The sequence below is a fragment of the Mobula birostris genome, chromosome 3 (genome assembly GCF_030028105.1).
Source record: "Mobula birostris isolate sMobBir1 chromosome 3, sMobBir1.hap1, whole genome shotgun sequence".
In the NCBI taxonomy this organism is placed as follows: Eukaryota; Metazoa; Chordata; class Chondrichthyes; order Myliobatiformes; family Myliobatidae; genus Mobula; species Mobula birostris.
Window position 1 is genome coordinate 205,829,931 of NC_092372.1, and position 22,578 is coordinate 205,852,508.

The 22,578-nt window shown below is 40.4% G+C and overlaps 1 protein-coding gene across 4 annotated transcripts in view; it reads left to right on the forward strand.

Moving 5' to 3' along the window:
• The window catches only part of vipr2 (vasoactive intestinal peptide receptor 2), a 198,911-nt gene that overhangs the window by 67,453 nt on the left and 108,880 nt on the right, over nt 1–22,578 (forward strand). For all 4 annotated transcript variants that reach the window (XM_072254019.1, XM_072254018.1, XM_072254020.1 and 1 more), the window contains one exon: nt 1,823–1,932. In XM_072254019.1, the coding sequence (XP_072110120.1) occupies nt 1,823–1,932 (110 nt within the window). The remainder of the gene's footprint in view (nt 1–1,822; nt 1,933–22,578) is intronic.

A 22,578-nucleotide genomic window follows, 5' to 3' on the forward strand; every position in this document is an offset into this window, starting at 1 on the left:
TTGAACCTATTCAATATTAAAATACCGAGATGGAGTGGGTATGGAGAGGATGTTACCTGTTGTGGAGGTGTGTAGGACCAGAGGGCACAGCCTCAGAATGGAGGGACATCCCTTAAGAGGAGAGCTGAGGAGGAACTTCTTTAGACAGGGAGTGGTAAATCTGTGCAATTCATTACCACAGATGCCTGTGGAGGCCAAGTCATTGGATATGTTTATAGCAGATGTTGGGAGATTCTTGATTAGTCAGGGCATCAAAGGTTATGGGGAGAAGGCAGAAAAATGGTAGAGAGGGATAATAAATCAGCCATGATGGAGTGTCGGAGCAGACTAGATGGGCTGAATGGCGTAATTCTACTCTGCTCCTCTATCTATCTTGTCATTCTAATTGCCTTCTTTCTCACAGTATCTACTTATGAGACTGCTTGCAAGGAGCTAGATTAGATTAGATTAGGAGGACACGCAGTCCTCTTTTATTGTCATTTAGTAATGCATGCATTAAGAAATGATACAATGTTCCTCCAGTGCGATATCACAGAAACACAAGACAGACCAAGACTGAAAAACTGACAAAAACCACATAATTATAACATATAGTTACAACAGTGCAAAGCAATAACGTAATTTGATAGAAGAACAGACCATGGGCACGGTAAAAAAAATCTCAAAGTCTCTCGAAAGTCCTAACGTCTCGCGCAAATGGTAGAAGGAAGAAAACTCTCCCTGCCATGAGCTTCCAGCGCCGCAAACTTGCCGATGCAGCAACCTGGAAGCACCCGACCACAGTCCGACTCTCAGTCCGTCTGAAAACTTCGAGCCTCCGACCAGCCCTCCGACACTGAGCACCATCTCTGCCGAGCGCTTCGGCCCCAGCCGCCAGCAACAGGCAAAGCCGAGGATTTGGGGCCTTCCCTCCAAAGATTCTCGATCGCACAGTAGCAGCAGCAGCGCCCCGAGCATTTCAGGAGTTTCTCCAGATTTTCACGTCCGTCTCCATCAAATCAGGATTGTGCACAAACCCTATTTAACAGATACGATATCATTTAACCGGAGAGGCCGCGCGCACTGCGTCGCGCCACCATCTTCTCCTCCCTCCTTATTTATGGACTGTACCTCAAGATTCCTCCTCTGTTAAGGGTCCTGCCATTAACTGTATATTTTCCCCTTACATTTGACATCCCAGAGTCCAACACTTCCCCAGATTGAACTTCATCTGCCATTTCTCTGCTCATATCTGGCTACAGCATTTGGCAATCCCTACAACGTCCACAGATCCATGAATCGTTTAGTCATTTGCAACCTTAACTACCCACCAATCTATATTTTCATCTCAGTCATTCACGTGTAACACAAACAAAAGTGGCTGCAGCACCATCCGCTTCATAACAGCACAACTCATAAGCCACATTACCACTCTTATACCACTACTCTCTGCTGCAATGGAGTCTCAAGGTGTATCTGTATAATTTACTAAGAGGGCAGACCGATACAAGGTTGACTGCTGCATCTGCATCGACTAAGCTTGAGATTATTTTGCACTCACAATTATTTAACACTGAAACCAAAAGGTAAATGTTGTGGTATATGACTCCTGGTCTGGAATATCATTCAATGGAAAGTCCTTTAAGAATCAAATTTAAAAATTTTGTGGAGGATCTTTATATACTTTTGCATGAAAATCATTTTCAAGTGCAAATTTGTTGCAATGTTTCAAAGAAAAGACTCTAAAATAAAATCTGAAGAAAATGTTCAAATTATTTACTCCACTTGGTATTGCTTTCAATATCCATGAACAGGAATAAATCCATTAATCTTTCTCTTCAAGGCAATGTAAGCAAGAAATGCATGGCTGACGGGTGGACAGAAACATTTCCAAGTTATGATGAAGCATGTGTATTAACCGCCGAATATAACATCAGTGAGGAAACTGAAAGGGTAAGCACACAAACCTATGTTTCTCACCTCCTCTGGTAAGCATCCATATGTGGACCTGCCTCTCCATCAGCTTCTGTCTTTACTATTAGCTGCATCCCACTGTGGGATGAACTTTGTCCTCATTCACACAAAGGCTCTTTAAAGTTGTCCTTTTGTTTTGAAAGAAAACAGAGTAGAAATGTTACTTCCTATTCTCTTATTTCATAACTGTTTAACCAGTTCTGTGAAAAAATAAATGAAAACTAAAATAATGTCTCATCGAAACTAATAGATCATCAGACTGATGAAGGGTCTTGGCCTGAAGCATCGACTGTTTATTCCTTTCCACAGATGCTGCCTGACATGCTGAGCTCCTCCAGTATTTTGTATGTGTTACTGTAGATCAGGGATTTGCAACCTAGGGTTCACAGACTCCACAATTAATGGTAGGGGTCCATTGCATAAAAGAAGGTTTTGACTCCCTGATCTAGATTATCATTCTGAAATTTTAATCCTGCTTCTCTTCACTAACCTGCCAAAAGCCTCCAGCATTCTTTTGTTGTTTTTTTTTTAAATTTTGGATTACCTGCACTTCTGTTTTTGGGTTTATTTCACAGTTTGAGTTAAATATTTCAGTAAAACTAGGGTCTACCTTGAGTAACTGAAGTTCACAGAAAGGTAGATTGTGATGGAGAGTGGCTCCAGTTTGAGCAGTTCATGTAAAGGAGGCAGCTTTTTGTTATTTAATTCATAGCTAAAATGTTTAAGAAACAGATAAACAATTGAAGTGTATGATGAAGGGGTCTCTGCCCAAAACACCAACTGTTTATTCCTCTCCATAGATGCTGCCAGACCAACTGAGTTCCTCCAGTGTTTTGTGTATATACTAGAAATGGTTTTGTTACTTTGGAGAATATGTTTGGATGCTGGAGTTCCTTAGTTTACTACTGTTCTATATACAAATCAACTCTGAAGATTATAAATGGATATTAGTTGTATCGATTGTATCTCTCTTTGCCTTATTAAACCGTTGTCTCTTGCCACAAAAGGTGCAAGGTAAAAGGTAAAAAAGTAACAGGTTTATGGATAGAAAAGATTTAGAGAGATCTGGATGAAACTGAGGCAAATGGGATTAGCTTGGATGGGAATCTTCATCAACATGGACCATTTGGGCAAAGGGCCGGTTTCCATTCTGTATGACCCTATAACCTCTAATTACTGCCTAATGTCCCTTGCTCCTGCAATACTTGACGTTGATGCCTATCTTTCAGTGCATTAGTCTGAGTGGCACAGCCAGCACGTAGGCAGTGCATTTCAGAGACTCCACCTGAGAAATATTAACAAAAACTTTGACAGACTGTGACGCTCCACCTTCACCTATATCAATGGGGGAGTTTAATGGTATTCTGAATTTTCCAATAGTCAACAATATTAAAACTTAATAAAATTGAAATAACTATTCAAAAACTAAAAGTTAGTCAAATGTTTGTAAGACATGAAGTTTTGTCCAAAACACCATAAACATAAATGATTTAAAATATTAATGCAAGGCAAATCATTCAAAGAATATAATATTCAATTTGCTTTGCTTCCCAATTCACTTTTAAAAATCCATATTGAGATCAACATGTTTGTGGACCCTGCACCAGGTCTGACTTGGTCCACAGAATTGGCCAAGATGCCTGCATTCAATAGGGCTGAGGCTTAACTCACTGTTATTTACATGGCTAAACACCAATGGTTCTCTTTAGAAACATCGACAAAACCAGCCCAACCTACATCTGTATTGAAGTAAAATGAACAAAATTAACTTTTATGAAAAGAACATGCTAAAACTTCTCAAAAATCAGCAGCGACTGGTGAGTGAAACCCTTTCAAATCATGTACGAAAATTTTAATGCAGTTACAGTTTACAATCTTTTCTATAACATTTTCTATAGCTCCCGATATTTTAAAAACAGTTTCTTATATTGTATACAAAAATGAGTAGTGAGGTGTATTCACAGGTACATGGATTGTTCATAAATCAGGTGGCAGAGGGGAGGAAACTGTTTATAAAACATCGAGTGTGCGTCTTCAAGTTCCGGCACCTCCTCCCTGATGGTAGCAATATGACGATGGCAAGTGAACTGCAGAATATTGTTGATGTGGGACTTTTGTTATGACATGGCCATCATGACATATAAATACACATACATAAATATATATATACATACATGCACACACACACATACAGCTCAAGCTGGGTATTCTGCACTGAGTTACTCACTTCCTTTCTACCATCAACAAAATACAAATTAATGGTGTGATGGAATACTTCCCACTTGTCTGGATGACTGCCACTCCATTATCTCTTAAAAGCTTGAAACAAAAATAACTATGATTCTTTGAGTCATGGAGTTTTTATGACTGAGTGGAATCCCAGAGAGAGCAGCTCACCAAACCGTTATCCCTTCCACTATTTTAAAGATTAATTCTATCCACCAACCCCACACCATGGCCGCAGTGTCCCCCTTCAAAATGTGCTACACCAGGCAGCTATCAAGGCTACGTTCTCTGTCACCAATACGAATGTGGGCAGCAGGCTCATGGGAACACTACGACCTCCTTGCTCCTCACAGTCTCACACCATCCTTGTTGAAAATTCTTCACTATTGCTGCCCATTTGAAGTCCCAGAATTCCCTCTCCTACAACAGAATGGGATTACCTTCACTAGCAGGATGACAGCAGCTCAAGGAGGAGAGTTAGCGTCATCTTAGCTACCAGGGATAGCTAATACACCCTGGCCTTGCCTATAATGCCAGTGAGTGTAGAAAAAGAAAATAGTATTTCAACATCATTGGCGGCTTGGTAGTGCAAGACTTTACAGTACAAGCAGCCCAGGATCAATTCCTGCCACTGTCTGTAAGAAACATAGAAACATAGAAAACCTACAGCACCATACAGGCCCTTCAGCCTGCAATGCTCTGCCGAACAGATGCTTACCTTAGAAATTACCTAAGGCTACCCATAGCCCCTTATTTTTCTAAGCTCCATGTACCTTCCAGGAGTCTCTTAAAAGCCCCTATCGTTTCCGTCTCCACCACTTGCGCTGGCAGCCCATTCCATGCACTCACCACTCTCTGCATAAAAAAACTTACCCCTGACATCTCCTCCGTACCTACTTCCAAGCACGTTAAAACTGTGCACTCTCATGTTAGCCAAGAAGGTTATACAATCTCCCCATAACCATGTGGGTTTCCTCCGGGTGCTCCAGTGTCCTCCCATATTCCAAAGGGTTAGTAGGTTAATTGGTTGCATGGGTGTAATAGGCCAGATGGGCCTGTTGCCGTGCTGTATCTCTAAATAAATAAAATAACTGCTGCCTAGAATCCCATATAAAAAGTCAATGATGTTTCAATTTGACTGCTGAACGGTTTTAATGGAAGTCATCACTCTAAAATACTAACACTTTCTCTCTCCAAGGCTGCTGCCTGATCTGATATTTCCTGCACAGTGTAGTTTTTTTTTCCCTTTACAAGGAAGTTTCTTAGATAAGCGTCATGTAAATGCTGTTCACCTCACTGGCTCATTTCAGCAGCAGGTCACTGCACAGACCATTGTAATCCACAGAACAAAATCAAGTCAGCACGTCGGCGATTCAAACTCACTGAAGTATGCCCAGGAGGTCACCTGAAAGGTGAAACAACATCAGGTAGAATGAGAGGCACATTATTGCACCTCATGATCAAAATTCAGACTTATTATCAGTAGTCCAGAGACAGTCCCCTCCTGTTCGGTGATGAAATCTAAGCAACACATACACAATGCTGGAGGAACTCAGCAGGCCAGGTAGCATCTATGGAAAAGAGTAAACAGTTGATGTTTGGGGCAGAGACCTTTGGGATGGGAATGGGATGGTCCTTTGGGATGGTCAGAATGGGAATGGGATGCCACACATTTGAATTTCACATCCCATTCCCATTCTGACATGTCTATCCACGGCCTCCTCTACTGTAAAGATGAAGCCACACTCAGGTTGGAGGAACAACACCTTATATTCCGTCTGGGTAGCCTCCAACCTGATGGCATGAACATCGACTTCTCTAACTTCCGCTAATTCCCCACCTCCCCCTCGTACCCCATCTGTTACTTATTTTTATACACACATTCTTTCTCTCACTCTCCTTTTTCTCCCTCTGTCCCTCTGAATATACCCCTTGCCCATCCTCTGGGTTTCCCCCCTTGTCTTTCTTCCCGGACCTCCTGTCCCATGATCCTCTCGTATCCCTTTTGCCAATCACCTGTCCGGCTCTTGGCTCCATCCCTCCCCCTCCTGTCTTCTCCTATCATTTTGGATCTCCCCCTCCCCCTCCAACTTTCAAATCTCTTACTCACTCTTCCTTCAGTTAGTCCTGACGAAGGGTCTCGGCCTGAAACGTCGACTGTACCTCTTCCTAGAGATGCTGCCTGGCCTGCTGCGTTCACCAGCAACTTTGATGTGTGTTGCAAGATATTGATGGGGCCTGATTTGGAGTATTGCATGCAGTTTTGGTCACCAACCTACAGGAAAGATGTGAATAAGTTTGAAAGAATGCAGAAAAAATTTACAAGGATGTTGCCAGGACTTGAGGACTTGAGTTATAGGGAACTGTTGAGTAGGTTAGGACTGTATTCCATAGAAGGTAGAAGACTGAGGGGAGATTTGGTAGAGGTATACGAAATTATGAGGAATAGCATTATGGCAAATGCATATAACCATATAACAATTACAGCATAGAAACAGGCCATCTCGGCCCTTCTAGTCTGTGCCGAACTCCTACTCTCACCTAGTCCCACCGACTAGGTGGGACTATGCAAGTAGGCTTTTTTCCCCCACAGAGGTTGGGTGAGATTACAACTAGTGATAATGGGTTAAGGGTGAAAAGTGAAATGTTTAAGAGCAACATGAGGCCATTAAAGTAAGAAATGCAATCATCCTACGTGATGAAGAGGTTAAATTATTTAAATCTATCATTGGTAATCCAAAGATAGCAGTAATTGGATGAGGTTGTAAGTCTATATTTAAGACCGTTGAATTAATATCAAAAATATCTTTCCAATATTTCTCCAACAAAGGACATGACCAAAACACGTGGGTTAAAGAAGCTATCTCGGAATGACATCTGTCACATATTGGATTAATATAAGAATAATAACGAGATAGTTTATCTTTGGACATATGAGCCATTTTGTTGAATTGGAAAGAGATTAACCCTCCTACTGTATTTCATTGGTTTTCACAAACTATGGTGTGTTTGAATTTGGAGAAAATTAGAAGTGCGGTTTATGACCCTTCCATTAAGTTTGAAAAAACTTGGAGGCCATTCATTCAGCATTTTCACTTGATGTAATTTGATCATTTCCAAACTTGTTTTATCTCTCTGTACTGTTGGTGGAGAGGATTGGAGTCGTCGACACTAAGGTTTTCTTCTTTCCCATTTTTAAGTTCTTAGTACCACCCAAGTCTTTTAGTTTAGTTGATTAACTCTGCTTTTCTTTGGGGATGGGGTTTGTTTTGTTTTGTTTTCTTTTTCATGTTTTTTTCCAGTTTTTTTTTTTTGCTTTGTATTATCCATTGTTAGTTCTATATGATTGGGAGCTTTGTTAATTTACACTATTTGGTTTTGCAATTACTTTTTTAAGTGTAACAATATATCTCCTACTATTTGTATTATTGCTATGTTTTGTTTCTATGTTTTGAAATTAATAAAAAGATTGAAAAAGAAAAGAGCAACATGAGGGAGAACTTCTTCACTCAGAGGGTGGTGAGAGTGTAGAACAAACTGCCAGCGCAAGTGTTGGATGCAGGCTCAATTTCACCGTTTAAGAGAAATTTGGGAAGGTACATGGATGGGAGTGGGATGGAGGGCTTCGGTCTAGCTGCTGGTAAATGGAACTAGTCAGATTATTGGCTTGGTACAGACTAGATGGGCCAAAGGGCCTGTTTCTGTGCTGTAATGTTCTTGGCCTCTATGATTCTATAACACAACATACATCAAAATAATAACAACAAAACAAGCCTGTTCCTCTCTACCACCCATCCAGCCCAACATAGACATTCCTCCAACCCCAGGACAGGCCTCCGGGTCTCCAGCAAACTCATGGAAAACAGACCTCCAACAGTGAACTTCAGATTCAGAGCTTGGGCTTTGGCAATCGGGCTTTGACTACCAGACTTCTGATCAACCTTGTTTGTCAAGGGTAAGACTCAGTCTTCAAGGATTCTCGATAGGCTAGGCCTGTAAGTGGAAAGGATGCACCAGGAGTATCTGCCCTATGTTGTGAGCAGTTTGATAGAAGCTCAGCCTCTGATAGATTGAGTGCTGGTGATCTCCATTCGTGTCACAGCAAAAGTCAATATGAGGATTGTGAAGGGTGGGGAAGGAGTGGGACAAAAGTCAGTCTGAGAGCTATTGTGGAGCCTGAGAGTTTGGAAGATTTAGAAAAGAATTTATCATGGTCAACTTAGCAGAGATATTCATAGTTTAATGGGGCTTCAACAGTGTAAGAAAAAAATAACTATTCCCATTGACAGGAGGATTGACAGCCAAGTAGCAGAGTTTCTAAATAACTAATGAAAAGAACTAAATGGAATTTACAAATATCTTCTCACTCAACAAGTTCTTGTGGAATGCTTTGGCTGGAAGTCTGTTGGGAACTCATTCAATCTCAACATTTCGGAGGAGAACTGGATATAAATTACAAAGTAATGACACTAATCAGATAGATAAGAGCTGTCAAAAATCATGATGGGTTGAACAGCCTTCTTTGGTGCTCTGTGATTCTATTTAAACACTCAAGGACACAAGATTGTTTTAGAAAAATATTTCACTGGGCAAAAGATCAGATCTGTGTTAGTTAGATTTCCCAGAGAAACTATACTGTACTTCACTATACTTCTGTCAAATTTGCCTTGGGCAGACAGGATAACCCCCATAGATGCTTAGTCCCTTTTATGTCAACGTGCTTATGCCAATTATAACTGAATTTCTTTTGCTTCATTGTCTATTTTATTTCAGGAAGCATCAACATTTAATAGTTTAATTCACTTTTTATCTTGTTTTTAATATTTTTGAATGGTTATTTTTGCTGCGATGTCATAACCCAAAGATATGACCCTAGATAAGATGGAAAAAAAACGAGGGGGAGAGGAGGGTTGAATCAAAGGATCTATTTTGGCTCCAAAATGCACTAATAAAAGATAGTTTTTTTTTTGCTGAACAGCCAGGTTCACAGGCTTGGTGAAAGAAAAGAGCAAGAGTTTTTATCTTTGGATATATGTATCTAAACAATCAACCTGTTCAACTTTCCCAGTTATACTAATTTTTGATCCATCAGTAAAAATGGTTAATACCTCATATATCATAATTTTCCTTAACATGTGATGAGCCTCAGGCATACCAAGATCCTTAGACTATTAAATCATGTAACCCAAAATCAACTAAGGTCATTGGAAAAAACCAAGGTGGGGTTACCGAGAAAGCTACAATGGGACATATTACGTAAACCAGTAAACCCATATTCCTCGCGTGATAAGAACCCAGCCACCCAAACCTAAAAGCACTCTTCTTGTGATGTTCCCAACAGTCTTCCAACACACTTAACAGGGTGATCATTTCTCTGGCCCCTCAAATTTAAGTGATTAATCCTGTATCTGAATATCAACTTCAACCTCTGCAACTGTAAAGGTAATTGTCCCATTTCCATCAGTAAAGTCGAAACAGAAGACTACCTTACTGCACCACAAAACAGTCCTAAAGCCTGTGCTTGTGTCACGTCCAAACATTGTAACTTTGAAGATGAAGCGGGTATTTAGTGCTCCTTTACATTTATCAATTATTTTGCTGGTATGGTGCTTCCATATCAGCTTATTATCCAGCCACATGATGAGAAATCTTACCACTGACACATTAAGAGTTTGACCATACAATTTCCAAATTCAAATGCAGGTCTATTGATCCCCTTTGTAAAACACATAACTTGGGTTTTAGCTTCCGAAAGTTTAAAACCCCACAGTTTAACCTGATTGATTACTAATTGCATCCTATATACATTTAAATTGAAATTTCTACTACGAATCCATTATCTACAAAATAAATTAAATTAAAGCTCCATTATCTACAAAAGTGATTCACCCACCCCAGTACCTATCTCAAAGAAAATATCATTAAATTATAATATTAAGCAACAAAGGGCTACAAATACTGCCTTGCAGGGTCCCATTCTCTATCTCATAGGAGCCCGAATATACCTTACCCATCCTTACCTGCATAGACCGTCCAAATAAAAAAGTTCAAAATTATATAACCTTCCTCTCACTCCCAATTTCCTTAATTTAAGGTAAGGACCTTCCCTCCATAGCACATCATATGCTTTTTCAGTATCAAAATTACTGCTATTACAACTTATTGACCTGGGCTTTCTTAATATCATCTTCCAAACACAAAACTGAATCCAATGTCATTCTATCTTTCTGAAATCTGCTCTGATATATCGCTGTATCACCTCTCTTTTCCAAAATATAACTGCTCTATTACCTTACATTCCATAAGTTTACAGAACTGGGACATTAATGATATTGGTCTATAACTAAAAGGATCCAATGGGGTTTTCCCAGATTTTAGTATAGGTACTACTACTGCTTTTTTCCATGAAGGGAAAAGATGGTTTAAGTTCCAAATATGAATCAAAAAATTTATTATCTTGAGAGTTGTCAGACATATGTTTAACCATACAATAACATATATCATCATTTCCTGGAGCCATGTGGCCTGTACTATCAATAACTTTCTTAAATTCACACAAAGAAAACTCTACAACACTGATACTATCATTGCTACAGCTGCTTCCAACACATCAGGGTATTCACTTAGAACCTTATTCCTACATTGTTTAACTCCTTTAGTTAAATTTTCTTGATTATGAATTACAGCAAATGACTGAGCTAGTAACTCAACCTTCTCTATTTCAGTAACAATTGTATTACAATCTTTCATCAATACTGGAATGTTATTACCCTATGAATCCTCCCCGCCACCCCCCAAACAGCTCCAAGTTTAATATCCCTACTAATACTATCACAATATGACCTCCAGGAAACCTTTCTCGCAATTTTCACCACTTTTCTTACCACGGCCTGTGTCCTTTTATACACAATAAGATCACTTGAAGAGTGATATTTCTTAACTTTCCTAAATGCCTTATTTCTCTCCATAATTGCCCCTGCACACCCCTCCGTCCACCATGATACGGCCTTTCTCCTATTAATGCCATTTTTAATAGGAATCACTTCCAACGCAGTTTGAAAAATAATGTGACATAATCGTTCATTACAGAAATTCACATCTTCCTCAACATTCAGCCCTGACAGACATTCATCACATAAAACCTTAAACTTTGCCCAATTTGCATTACCAAAATTCCGCCTCCTAAAAGTAGCCTCCTGTCCTCTAAATAAATCCAAACCCAAAGTTATATATATAGGAAAATTATCACTCCTGGAGGTTTCATCTGCCATGACGTCCCACTCATTCACACCAGAATGTTCAAAACTAAAGTTAAATCTACAGCAATTTCAGAACTATTATGAACATTAAATCTCATACCCCTCCCATCATTAAGACCACAAGATGAGAATTATCTACAAGTTCTTCTACAATCGAAACATTACCATCATTTTTCAAATAGCCCCACAGTGAATTATGTTAAAATCCCCACAACATACAACCCTTAGTGAGCTAGAGCTACATATATTTTCTGACAAAATCAAAAACTTTCCACAAGGGTTGTAAAAATTTACCACTTTAATACCCCTAACTGTTGAATCGAATATTTCTACTGCAAGTGCCTCATTGTACTTCATTCACATCCACAACTCTTATCCCTTCCCTTATAAAACTTGCAACGCCACCCCCTTTACCAACTAACGTATCATGCCTAATTACAAAATAATCCTGCAAAGAAAAACAAATGTGGCAACAACCGGTTTCCTGAATACATATAATAACAGGAGGATTTGATAAACCAAAAACAAACTTGAAGTCTTAACCATTGGGAATCAGGCTTCCAACATTCCACTGCAATATTCTTAATCCCATGACGTACATTTACAAGGAGACTGAAATACAGATACCCCATCCATCAAAGCTTCAATTACAGCTTCCCATGTAACTAGACATACCAAGATACTTATCAGTAGCTTTCACAATAGTTTTAATCTTCTCAATATGACTAGATGTCTGAGCAGTACAATTCACCACATTATATACATTACAAACTTCATTTTATCAACTAGTAAAGTATCTTTAGTAAGAGAACTGTGATGTTGACATGAAGCCACTGACTTCACTTTCTGTTCTCTGACTGGTAACATTTGGTTTAACTTTTTACAAGGCCTCTGCATACGAGGCACCTAACTGTACTTTAACCTGTTGAACTTCAGCTGCCTTCTTAAGCACTTCACATCCTCTAAGCTGCTTTATGTTCTCCTCCACAATTACAACAATTAAACTTTACACCTTCTTCACAGTCTTCATACTTACGTTCCCTCAACCTACTACCACAACATGCCCCAAATCTCTGACATTTGTAACATCTAAACAGTGGTGGAATATAAACATACCCCAAACTAACTTTATCAGGAAGCTTTACCTCAGCAAAATATTTCAATACTGATAGCTATTCATCTTTTCCCCATTTCTGACCACTTGCAATCTCTTTACTTCCTAACCTTGCCTCCAATAAATGAGATTTAACCTCTATCAAAATTTCCACTATAACGCCCGTGATAACACCCCTAGTACCTCTAATTTCATTTGGCAACATAGATGTCATCTTTTTGCCAAGTAAAGTCATCAGTCATAATGCTTTCTCACACTGGTTCTTATCCTTACAAACGATTAACACATTCCTTCATCTTAAAGTACAAGCACAATCTATATTCCTGATAGCAGATTTTAACTATGTAGTTAATTTAATGGGATTAATAAAAGAAGGCTGTTTTGGGATAAATTTAAACAATAACAAAGTCTCCTTTCTTTTATTCAAAATATCCCACTCTTCCTCTCCCATGACTTGAAATCATTCCAATATTTTTCCATTTTCCAGATTTAGATTCAACTTCGTTCTAACCTCCTCCCACACTCTCCATTTGCAGTTCATTTTTCAGATCCTCCCCACTACCTGAAACTACACCATTTCCCACCATTCACAGCCTGCACCACCAATCAACAGTTCAAATCCCTCCTTCAACTGAAGCTCTTAACCATGTCTACATGCTTTTACGCATTGAGTTGCTGCCACATGATTGGTTGATTAAATATTTGCATTAACGAGGTGTACAGATGCACCTAATAAAGTGGTCACTGATTGTACCTTCAATTACTGTGTCTCCACATTCTCGGGGATAGAGGATTCCAAAGATCTATGAGAGAAGAAATCTCCATCTGCAAGGGGAAACCTCACAGAACACAGAAGATAAAACAGAGTAGCTCAGGAACACGCCTTTCAGTCCACAATGTTGTGTCAAAGTATTTAAACTAGCAATTAGTCACCAAACTAGATGAAACCCTTCTCTCTACACAACGTCTGTATTTTCCATTCTCTGCACATTCATGTGCCTTTCTAGGAACCTCTTAACCACCTCTGTCATATTTGCCACCACCACCATCCTGGCAACGCACTCCAAGCACCCGGAACTCTCCGAATAAAAAACTTGCCCTGCTCTGCACATCTTTTTTGAACTGGTTCCCTCTCATCTTAAATGCATGCTCTCTAAGATGAGACATTTGAACCTGGGGAAAAGATATCAACAGGATACTCGATCTGTGCCTCTCTTAACCTCATAAACTTCTATCAGGTCTTCACTCAGCCTCTGGTGCTCCAGAGAAAATGACCCTAATTTGTCCAAACTCTCTGTATGCTGTAGCTCGTGCCCTTTAATCCAGGTAAACCTCTTCTACACCCTCACCAAAGCTTCCACACCTTTCCTGTAATGGGGTGACAGAAATAAAGGCAGTACTCCAAATCAGCCCAACCAGAGTTTTATAAAGATGTAATATAACTTCCTGGCTCATGAACCCATTGCCACGTTAACATAAGTAAGCATGCCATACGCCTTCCTTACCACCCTATCAACCAGTGTAGCACCTTCAGGGAGCTATCGACTTGGACCCCTAGATTTTTACCACACATCCCCACCCCCCGCCCACTCAATCTGCACTTCTTAAACTCTTGGTTATAGTTCACTACAATCAAACTGGTTTTTCGCTGGGACCAGAGACTTATCTCAAGTCATTCACATAGTTTGGGACACGTTGTAGCAGGTGTCAAATGGAAGTAGGTTTACTTAGCAGCCTCTTTTCACATCTGATCCCTCTGTTAGTCTCCCTGGCCCAGTGACACAATCTGTCTTGCATCACGGCTTTGTGATTATTGTGGCTGGAATACATACAGCCCTTTACTGAAGGTTTGGCTGACATTTTCGTGATAGTGTGTGATCCTCAGTTAAAAAAACTTTGGCAGACAGTTAGAACGTAGACCTCCATTCATTTGGACAACCACTGGGTTGCTTTGAAATGCATAATTAATTGGTTTTCAGCAGATACCATCACAGACTGGAAAATCTGGCCATCATTTGCAGTAGTTGCAGTTGCACAATACAAGAAACTAAAAAAAAATAGAATCAGGAGTTGATGCCTCATTCTGCTTGCTATTTCATCATCTCATTATCTTTTACCTCAGCTCCACTTTCCTGCATAAGCTCCATATCCCTCTTTCCCTTGATTTCTAAAAATATATTGATCATCCATCTTCAGTGTACTCGGTTAACAAGCTTTCACAGTCCTCCTGGGTAAAGACTTAGAAAATTCGCCCAGCCTTGAAGGAAGTTGCTTTGACCCCAGCATCTGCAGATTATTTTATGTCTTGGACGAAGTTTCTTCTCACTTGTTTCAAATGGCCAATCACTTATTTTTCAACTTTCTATGTAATGGCAGCAGAGCCCTGTGCTCAATTAATAAACATAGATTCTATTACCTTCATTTGAATTGAACTATGCACAATGGAATGGATGATGGAGATGGTGGCCATATTTGCAATGATCAGGGCTTAATCTTTTGCCCTTTTTTTGTTCATTTTTTTCCCCATTCTCTGTTGTTGTTTAGAAATTTTCCCTAATTAAGAAGTGATTGCATCAGAGGTGCCTAAGTTTCAGTTAAATTGAAGAGGTAATAACAATTACAGGTTCATTGTGGACCTTCGTTAATTACATCTGTGACAAAATCAATATTTTTACTTCGGTGATCATGATCACTTTTTGGGTTTTACCCCATACTGAGCAGAGAACAAAGTGGTCTTTGCATTCTTGTGCATGAATTACAAAAATTAGCATGTAAGTGCAACTGGCATTTAGCAATGCAAGTGGAATATTGGCCTTTGTTTGGAGATTAGAAATAGAGGATGGGACCAGGGCATGGACTAGATGGGCTGAAGGGCCTGTTTATGTGCTGTCATGTTCTATGACTCTGTGAGGAGTCCATAATAATTGGACCGGGGGTTGATGAAGTTGTATGTAGAGTACTGTGCATAGTTTTTGAAACATAAATGATCTGCTGGGGGGGCTTGACTAGGTAGATATTGCAATGTTTCTCCCTTTGTGAAAGTCTCTAACAAAAGGACATACAGAACTGTGTAAATCTCTTAGGCACCCTAGATTTTTTACAGGATTTCAGATGGTATGGCCTCCACTGAGACCTGATCTCAACATCATTGAGTCTGTCTGGGATTACCTAGAGAAAGAGAAGCAAGCAAGATAGCAAAAGTCTCCAGAAGAACTGTACAAGTTCTCCAAGATGTTTGGAACAACCTACCAGCTGATTTTCTTATAAAACTGCATGATAGTGTACCTTACAGAATTGATGAATTGAAGGTTTAAAGCAAAGGGTGGTCTCAGCAAATAATTATTTGATTTAGATTTTTTTTACTGTTTACAGCTCCTTATTGTAATTTTTTTTGATATTTAGTAACTTTTCATTATTTTTGAAAGCATCTTCACTTTACTGAATTTTTTATTACATGTGCATAAGACTTATACAAAATACTGTAGTTACAAGATGAGGGGTTGGATAAGTGCGGTGAATCTCTGAAATTCTCCGCACCGGATGGTTATGGAGGCAAGATCTTTTGGTGTATTTGGACTTAAAATTTCTGAACGGTTTCAGAAATAGGGGCTGCTTTGAACTATCACAGAAGTGGTGAGGCCTGGGGAAGGTCAGCCAGCTGAATAGCTGAGCAGGTTTGAGGGATTTGGTGACCTACTCCTGCTCCTGTTTTCTTTTATTCCGGGGCTTATGCTTATTCCTTTTGTATTGATTTTAATCCAGCCTTTTCCACTTCAGATCCATGACTGACATCGACATCCCACAAACAGGACAAGTCCGTGCTCTCTAAGAACACTTTAAAAGATCAAATTTCAAAGTAACTTTATTATTAAAGTGTATGTGCATCATTCCTTAAGCATAATGACTGAAAACATAAATTCTGCACAGTTGGAGTATAGTATCAGCATAGTTTTATTGGTGAAAATAATTTTAAATTATTTTCCAGGTAGAACTTCAGGGATCCTTTGAAGCTTTTATTTGTTAAAAGGGAAAGTATCAAACATATCAATGTGTTAATTTAATGTCAATGAGAGGATAAATGCTGGACTCCTTCATGAGAATGTAACAAAAGAACACCCTTTTTTAAAGATTAGCAAGTAGATGTGGTGCATAGAGTCACAGAGTCACTGAAACGGGCACTTTGGTCCATCTAGTCCATGCTGAAACATTTAAAGCATTTAAACTGCCTTCTCTCATCAATCTGCACCCGAATCATAGCCCTCTATAACCCTGCCATCTATGTACCCTAGGCAAATTTCATGTAAACGTCAAGATCAAGCTCGCATGCACCACTTGTGCTGACAACTCATTCTACACTCTCACCCACCCTCTGAGTAAAGAAGATCCCCCTCATGTTCCCCTTAAACTTTTCAGCTTTCACCCTTAACTCATTTGCCTCTAGTTTCAGTCCCACCCAACCTCAGTAGAAAAAGCTTGCTTGCTTTTACCCTATCTATACCGTTCATAATTTTGTATACCTCTATCGAATCTCCTCTCAATCTTCTACAGTCCAGGGAAAAATGTGCTAACCTATTCCATCTTTCCTTATAATTAAGGTCCTCTAGTCCCAGTAACATCCTTGTAAATTTTCTCTGTACTCTTTCAATCTTGCCTGCAGGTGGATGACCAAAAGTGCACATAATACTCCAAGTTAGGCCTCGCCAAAATCTTATAGACCCCATCTCTTGTACTCAGTACTGTGATTTATGAAGGCCAATGTCCAAAAGCTTTCTTTATGACCCTATGCCACCACTTTCAATGAATTATGGACCTATGTTTCTCAGTGCCCTACCATTCACTGTCTAGACCTACCCGGACTGGTCCTGCCAAAGTGCAATGCCTCGCACTTGTCTGCATTAAATTCCATCTGCCATTTTTCAGTCCATTTCTCCAGCTGATCCAGAACCTACTACGAGCTCTGATGGTCTTCCTCGCTGTGCACTACGCCCCCAATCTTGGTGTCAATCTTGCTGCATCTGGATGTCCAGAAGGTTGATTAGCACATGTAGTGGCACGAGCAGAGGAGTGGATTATTAGTCAGGGTGCCAAGCTGTGATTAGTGAGTTATCATCGTGATCAGTGCTGAGGACCTAGCTATTTACGATCTATTTTAAGCATTTGTCTGAGGGGACGAAATGTCAGAATTCCAAGTTTGCTGACAACGTTAGATTAAGTAGGATTGTGGATAGTGAGGAAGGTGTAAAGAGATTTCGAAAGGTGAAAGAATGTGAGGTCACCCACCTTGGTGCACGTAAATGTAAAATACTTGCTAAACAGTGGAAGACTGCGTAGTGGTGATTGTTAAAGGAATCTGAGTATGATTATACACACGTCACATGAGATGTGGTAAGCAATTATGGAAAGAGACAATAGAGCACTATGGTACTGAACGGGACCTTCAGCCCGTCTAGTCTTTGCTGAACTGCCCCATCGACCCACACCGGTACCATAATCCTCCATGTCCCACAAATCCATGCAGTTATCCAAACTTCTCAATCAAATCCACATCCACACTTTCCACTGGCAGCTTGTTCCACACTTGCACCACCCTCTGAGTGAAGAAGTTCTCCCTGAGGTTCCCCTTAAATATTTTACCTTTCACCTTTAACTTATGACCTCTAGTTCGAGTCTCACCCAACCTCAGTGGAAAAAGCCTGCTTGCATTTACCCTATCTGTACCCCTCATAATTTTGTATACTGCTATCAAATCTCTCCTCATCCTCCTGCTCCCTTGGGAATGAAGTATTAACCTATTGAACCTTTCCCTTTAACTCAGGTCCTTGTAAATTTTCCATGTCTCTTTCAATCTTATTGATAACTTTCCTCTAAGTAAGTGGCCAGAATTTTACACAATACTTCAAATTTGGCCTCACCAATGTCTTATACAACATCAGCCTAACATCCCAACTCCTGTACTCAATGCCTTGATTTATGAACTAGAGAGCAGGCCATTCTAGACTAGGTATTGAGCAACGAGGAAGGGTTAGTTAGCAATCTTGTTGTGTGCAGCCCCTTGGGTAAGAGTGACCATAATATGGTGGAATTCTTCATTAGGATGGAGGGTGATATAGTTAATTCAGTAACAAACGTTCTGAACTTAAAGAAGGGTAACTTTGAAGGCATGAGACGTGAATTAGCTAAGATAGACTGGCAAATGATACTTAAAGGGTTGACGGTGGATATGCAATGGCAAGCATTTAAAGATCGCATGGATGAACTACAACAATTGTTCATCCCAGTTTGGCAAAAGAATAAACCAGGGAAGGTAGTGCACCCATGGCTGACAAGGGAAATTAGGGGTAGTATCAATTCCAAAGAAGAAACATACAAATTAGCCAGAAAAAGTGGCACACCTGAAGACTAGGAGAAATTCAGAGTCCAGCAGAGGAGGGCAAAGGGCTTAATTAGGAAAGGGAAAAAAGATTATGAGAGAAAGCTGGCAGGGAACATAAAAACTGACTGTAAAAGCTTTTATAGATATGTGAAAAGAAAAAGATTGGTTAAGACAAATGTAGGTCCCTTATAGTCAGAAACAGGTGAATTGATCATGGGGAACAAGGACATGGCAGACCAATTGAGTAACTACTTTGGTTCTGTCTTCACTAAAGAGGACATAAATAATCTTCCGGAAATAGTAGGGGACTGAGGGTCTAGTGAGATGGAGGAACTGAGGGAAATACATGTTAGTAGGGAAATGGTGTTAGGTAGATTGAGGGGATTAAAGACAGATAAATCCCCAGGGCCAGATGGTCTGCATCACAGAGTGCTTAAGGAAGTAGCCCAAGAAATAGTGGATGCATTAGTGATAAATTTTCAACACTCTTTAGATTCTGAGGATTGGAGGGTGGCTAATGTAACCCCACGTTTTAAAAAAGGAGGGAGAGAGAAACCAGGGAATTATAGACCGGTTAGCCTGACATCAGTGGTGGGGAAAATGCTAGAGTCAGTTATCAAAGATGTGATAACTGCACATTTTGAAAGCGGTGAAATCATTGGACAAAGTCAGCATGGATTTGTGAAAGGAAAATCATGTCTGACGAATCTCATAGAATTTTTTGAGGATGTAACTAGTAGAGTGGATGGGGGGGAGCCAGTGGATGTGGTATATTTGGATTTTCAAAAGGCTTTTGACAAGGTCCCACACAGGAGATTAGTGTGCAAACTTAAAGCACACGGTATTGGGGGTATGGTATTGATGTGGATAGAGAATTGGTTAGCAGACAGGAAGCAAAGAGTGGGAATAAACGGGACCTTTTCAGAATGTCAGGCAGTGAATAGTGGGGTACCGCAAGGCTCAGTGCTGGGACCCCAGTTGTTTACAATATATATTAATGACTTAGACGAGGGAATTAAATGCAGCATCTCCAAGTTTGCGGATGACACAAAGCTGGGTGGCAGTGTTAGCTGTGAGGAGGATGCTAAGAGGATGCAGGGTGACTTGGATAGGTTAGGTGAGTGGGCAAATTCATGGCAGATGCAATTTAATGTGGATAAATGTGAGGTTATCCACTTTGGTGGCAATAACAGGAAAACAGATTATTATCTGAATGGTGGCCGATTAGGAAAAGGGGAGGTACAACGAGATCTGGGTGTCATTGTACACCAGTCATTGAAAGTGGGCATGCAGGTACAGCAGGTGGTGAAAAAGGCGAATGGTATGCTGGCATTCATAGCAAGAGGTTTCGAGTACAGGAGCAGGGAGGTACTACTGCAGTTGTACAAGGCCTTGGTGAGACCACACCTGGAGTATTGTGTGCAGTTTTGGTCCCCTAATCTGAGGAAAGATATTCTTGCCATAGAGAGTGTACAAAGAAGGTTCACCAGATTGATTCCTGGGATGGCAGGACTTTCATATGATGAAAGACTGGATCGACTAGGCTTATATTCATTGGATTTTAGAAGATTGAGGGGGGATCTGATTGAAACGTATAAAATTCTAAAGGGATTGGACAGGCTAGATGCAGGAAGATTGTTCCCGATGTTGGGGAAGTCCAGAACGAGGGGTCACAGTTTGAGGATAAAGGGGAAGCCTTTTAGGACCGAGATGAGGAAAAACTTCTTCACACAGAGAGTGGTGAATCTGTGGAATTCTCTGCCACAGGAAACAGTTGAGGCCAGTTCATTGGCTATATTTAAGAGGGAGTTAGATATGGCCCTTGTGGCTAAAGGGATCAGGGGGTATGGAGAGAAGGCAGGTACAGGGTTCTGAGTTGGATGATCAGCCATGATCGTACTTAATGGCGGTGCAGGTTGGAAGGGCCGAATGGCCTACTCCTGCACCTATTTTCTATGTTTCTATGTTTCTCTGAAGGCTGATGTGCCAAAAGCTCTCTTTGTAATGCTATCTATCTACACTTACAAGGAATTATGGATCTATATTCCCAGATCCCGTTGTTCTTCTGCACTCTTCAGTGCCTGGCTGTTCATTGTGTAAATTCTACCCTGATTGGCTCTTTCCACATGCAACACCTCACACTTGTCTGCATTAAATTCCATCTGCTATTTTTTAGCCCTTTTTTTCTAGCTGGTCCAGATCATGCTGCAGGCTTTGAAAACCTTCCTTGCTATCCACTACACCCTCAAGCTCTGGTTAACCACATTATCATCCAGATTGTTGATATCGTTGACAAACTACAATAGACCCAGCACCATTCCCTGTGGCACTCCACTAGTCCCTAGTCAGAGAGACAACCATCTGCTACCACTCTATGGCTTCTCCTGCTAAACTAATCTTGAATCTCATTAACAACTACATCCTAAAGTGATGTTAGCCTTCATTATGCGAGGAATGATAGGAGGAGGGAGGAAATTTTGCATTTGCATATTGCCTTGGTGAAACTACACATGGAATAGTTTTGATCTCCTTACCCAAAAGACGGGAGTAACTGCCATAAGGGGAAGGCAGTGAAGATTCACATGACTGGGTCCAGGGATGACAGTTCTGAAGATGAGCAGAGGTTACACTCATTAGAATTTAGAAGGATTGAGTAGATATATATGATGTTTACAAGAATATGGGGAGATCTCATAGAAACTTACTAAACTTTACACTTCCTCGCCTATTCCATCCATCTGTTATCCACATACTCAACCCATTGGGTCCCCTATCTGATTCCCCATTGTTCCTATCTAGTCCCCATTCTTTCATTTCCACTTCCCAGATTCCGTAACTCTTCCAACAGCCACCTTACTCCATCTGTCGATCTAGATTTCCTCACCTGGATCCACCTGTCACTTGCCTTACCCCATTCCTCCTTATAGTGATTATCTCCCCTTACAGTCTCAGTCAGTCCTGACCTGAAACATCGGCTATCCCTTTGCCTCCACAATTGCTGCCTGACTGGCTGTGTTCCTCAAGCAGCTTGTTTTAGATTCATACAGTTATGGAGCTATTTAGCACAGAAACAGGCCCTTCGGCCCAACTCGCCCAAACTGATCAAGTTGCCTACCTGAGCCTCATGATCCCTCAATGGGAGAATATCCCAGATGCCAGTGCTTGGAGTCTGGATGTTGCCTTGACATCTTGTGCTTGTACCTCTGAAGAAACGGGAAGCTCATCATGATAAGTCTATGATCAAGGGTAGAAGCCCATTAGAGTTAGTTTCCCCAACTTATTCCTTGCCAATCTCACCATACATCCTTTCTAACCCGGCACTGATGCCAATGACGGCAATCAGTGTGTCGCTTTTCATCAAGGTGGGAGTAGGTCAGGGGTTTCCAATCTTCTTTATGACATGGATCAACACCATTAAGCAAAGAGTCTATGGACATCAGGTTGGGAACCTTTGGAGTACTCCTTGGCCTCCACTGAAGTTTGCAGTGCTCTGACACTTTGTGGCATTTTCTGCATCAGAGGTGCGACACAGAGACAAGCTATTATTGCATCTGGAAATCTGAAATCCCTCACCATAACTATCTGATGATTGAAGGAGGTTTAAATATTTGGAAATGGTTCATAAATTAAAAGCATTCTTTGAAAAAAGATCA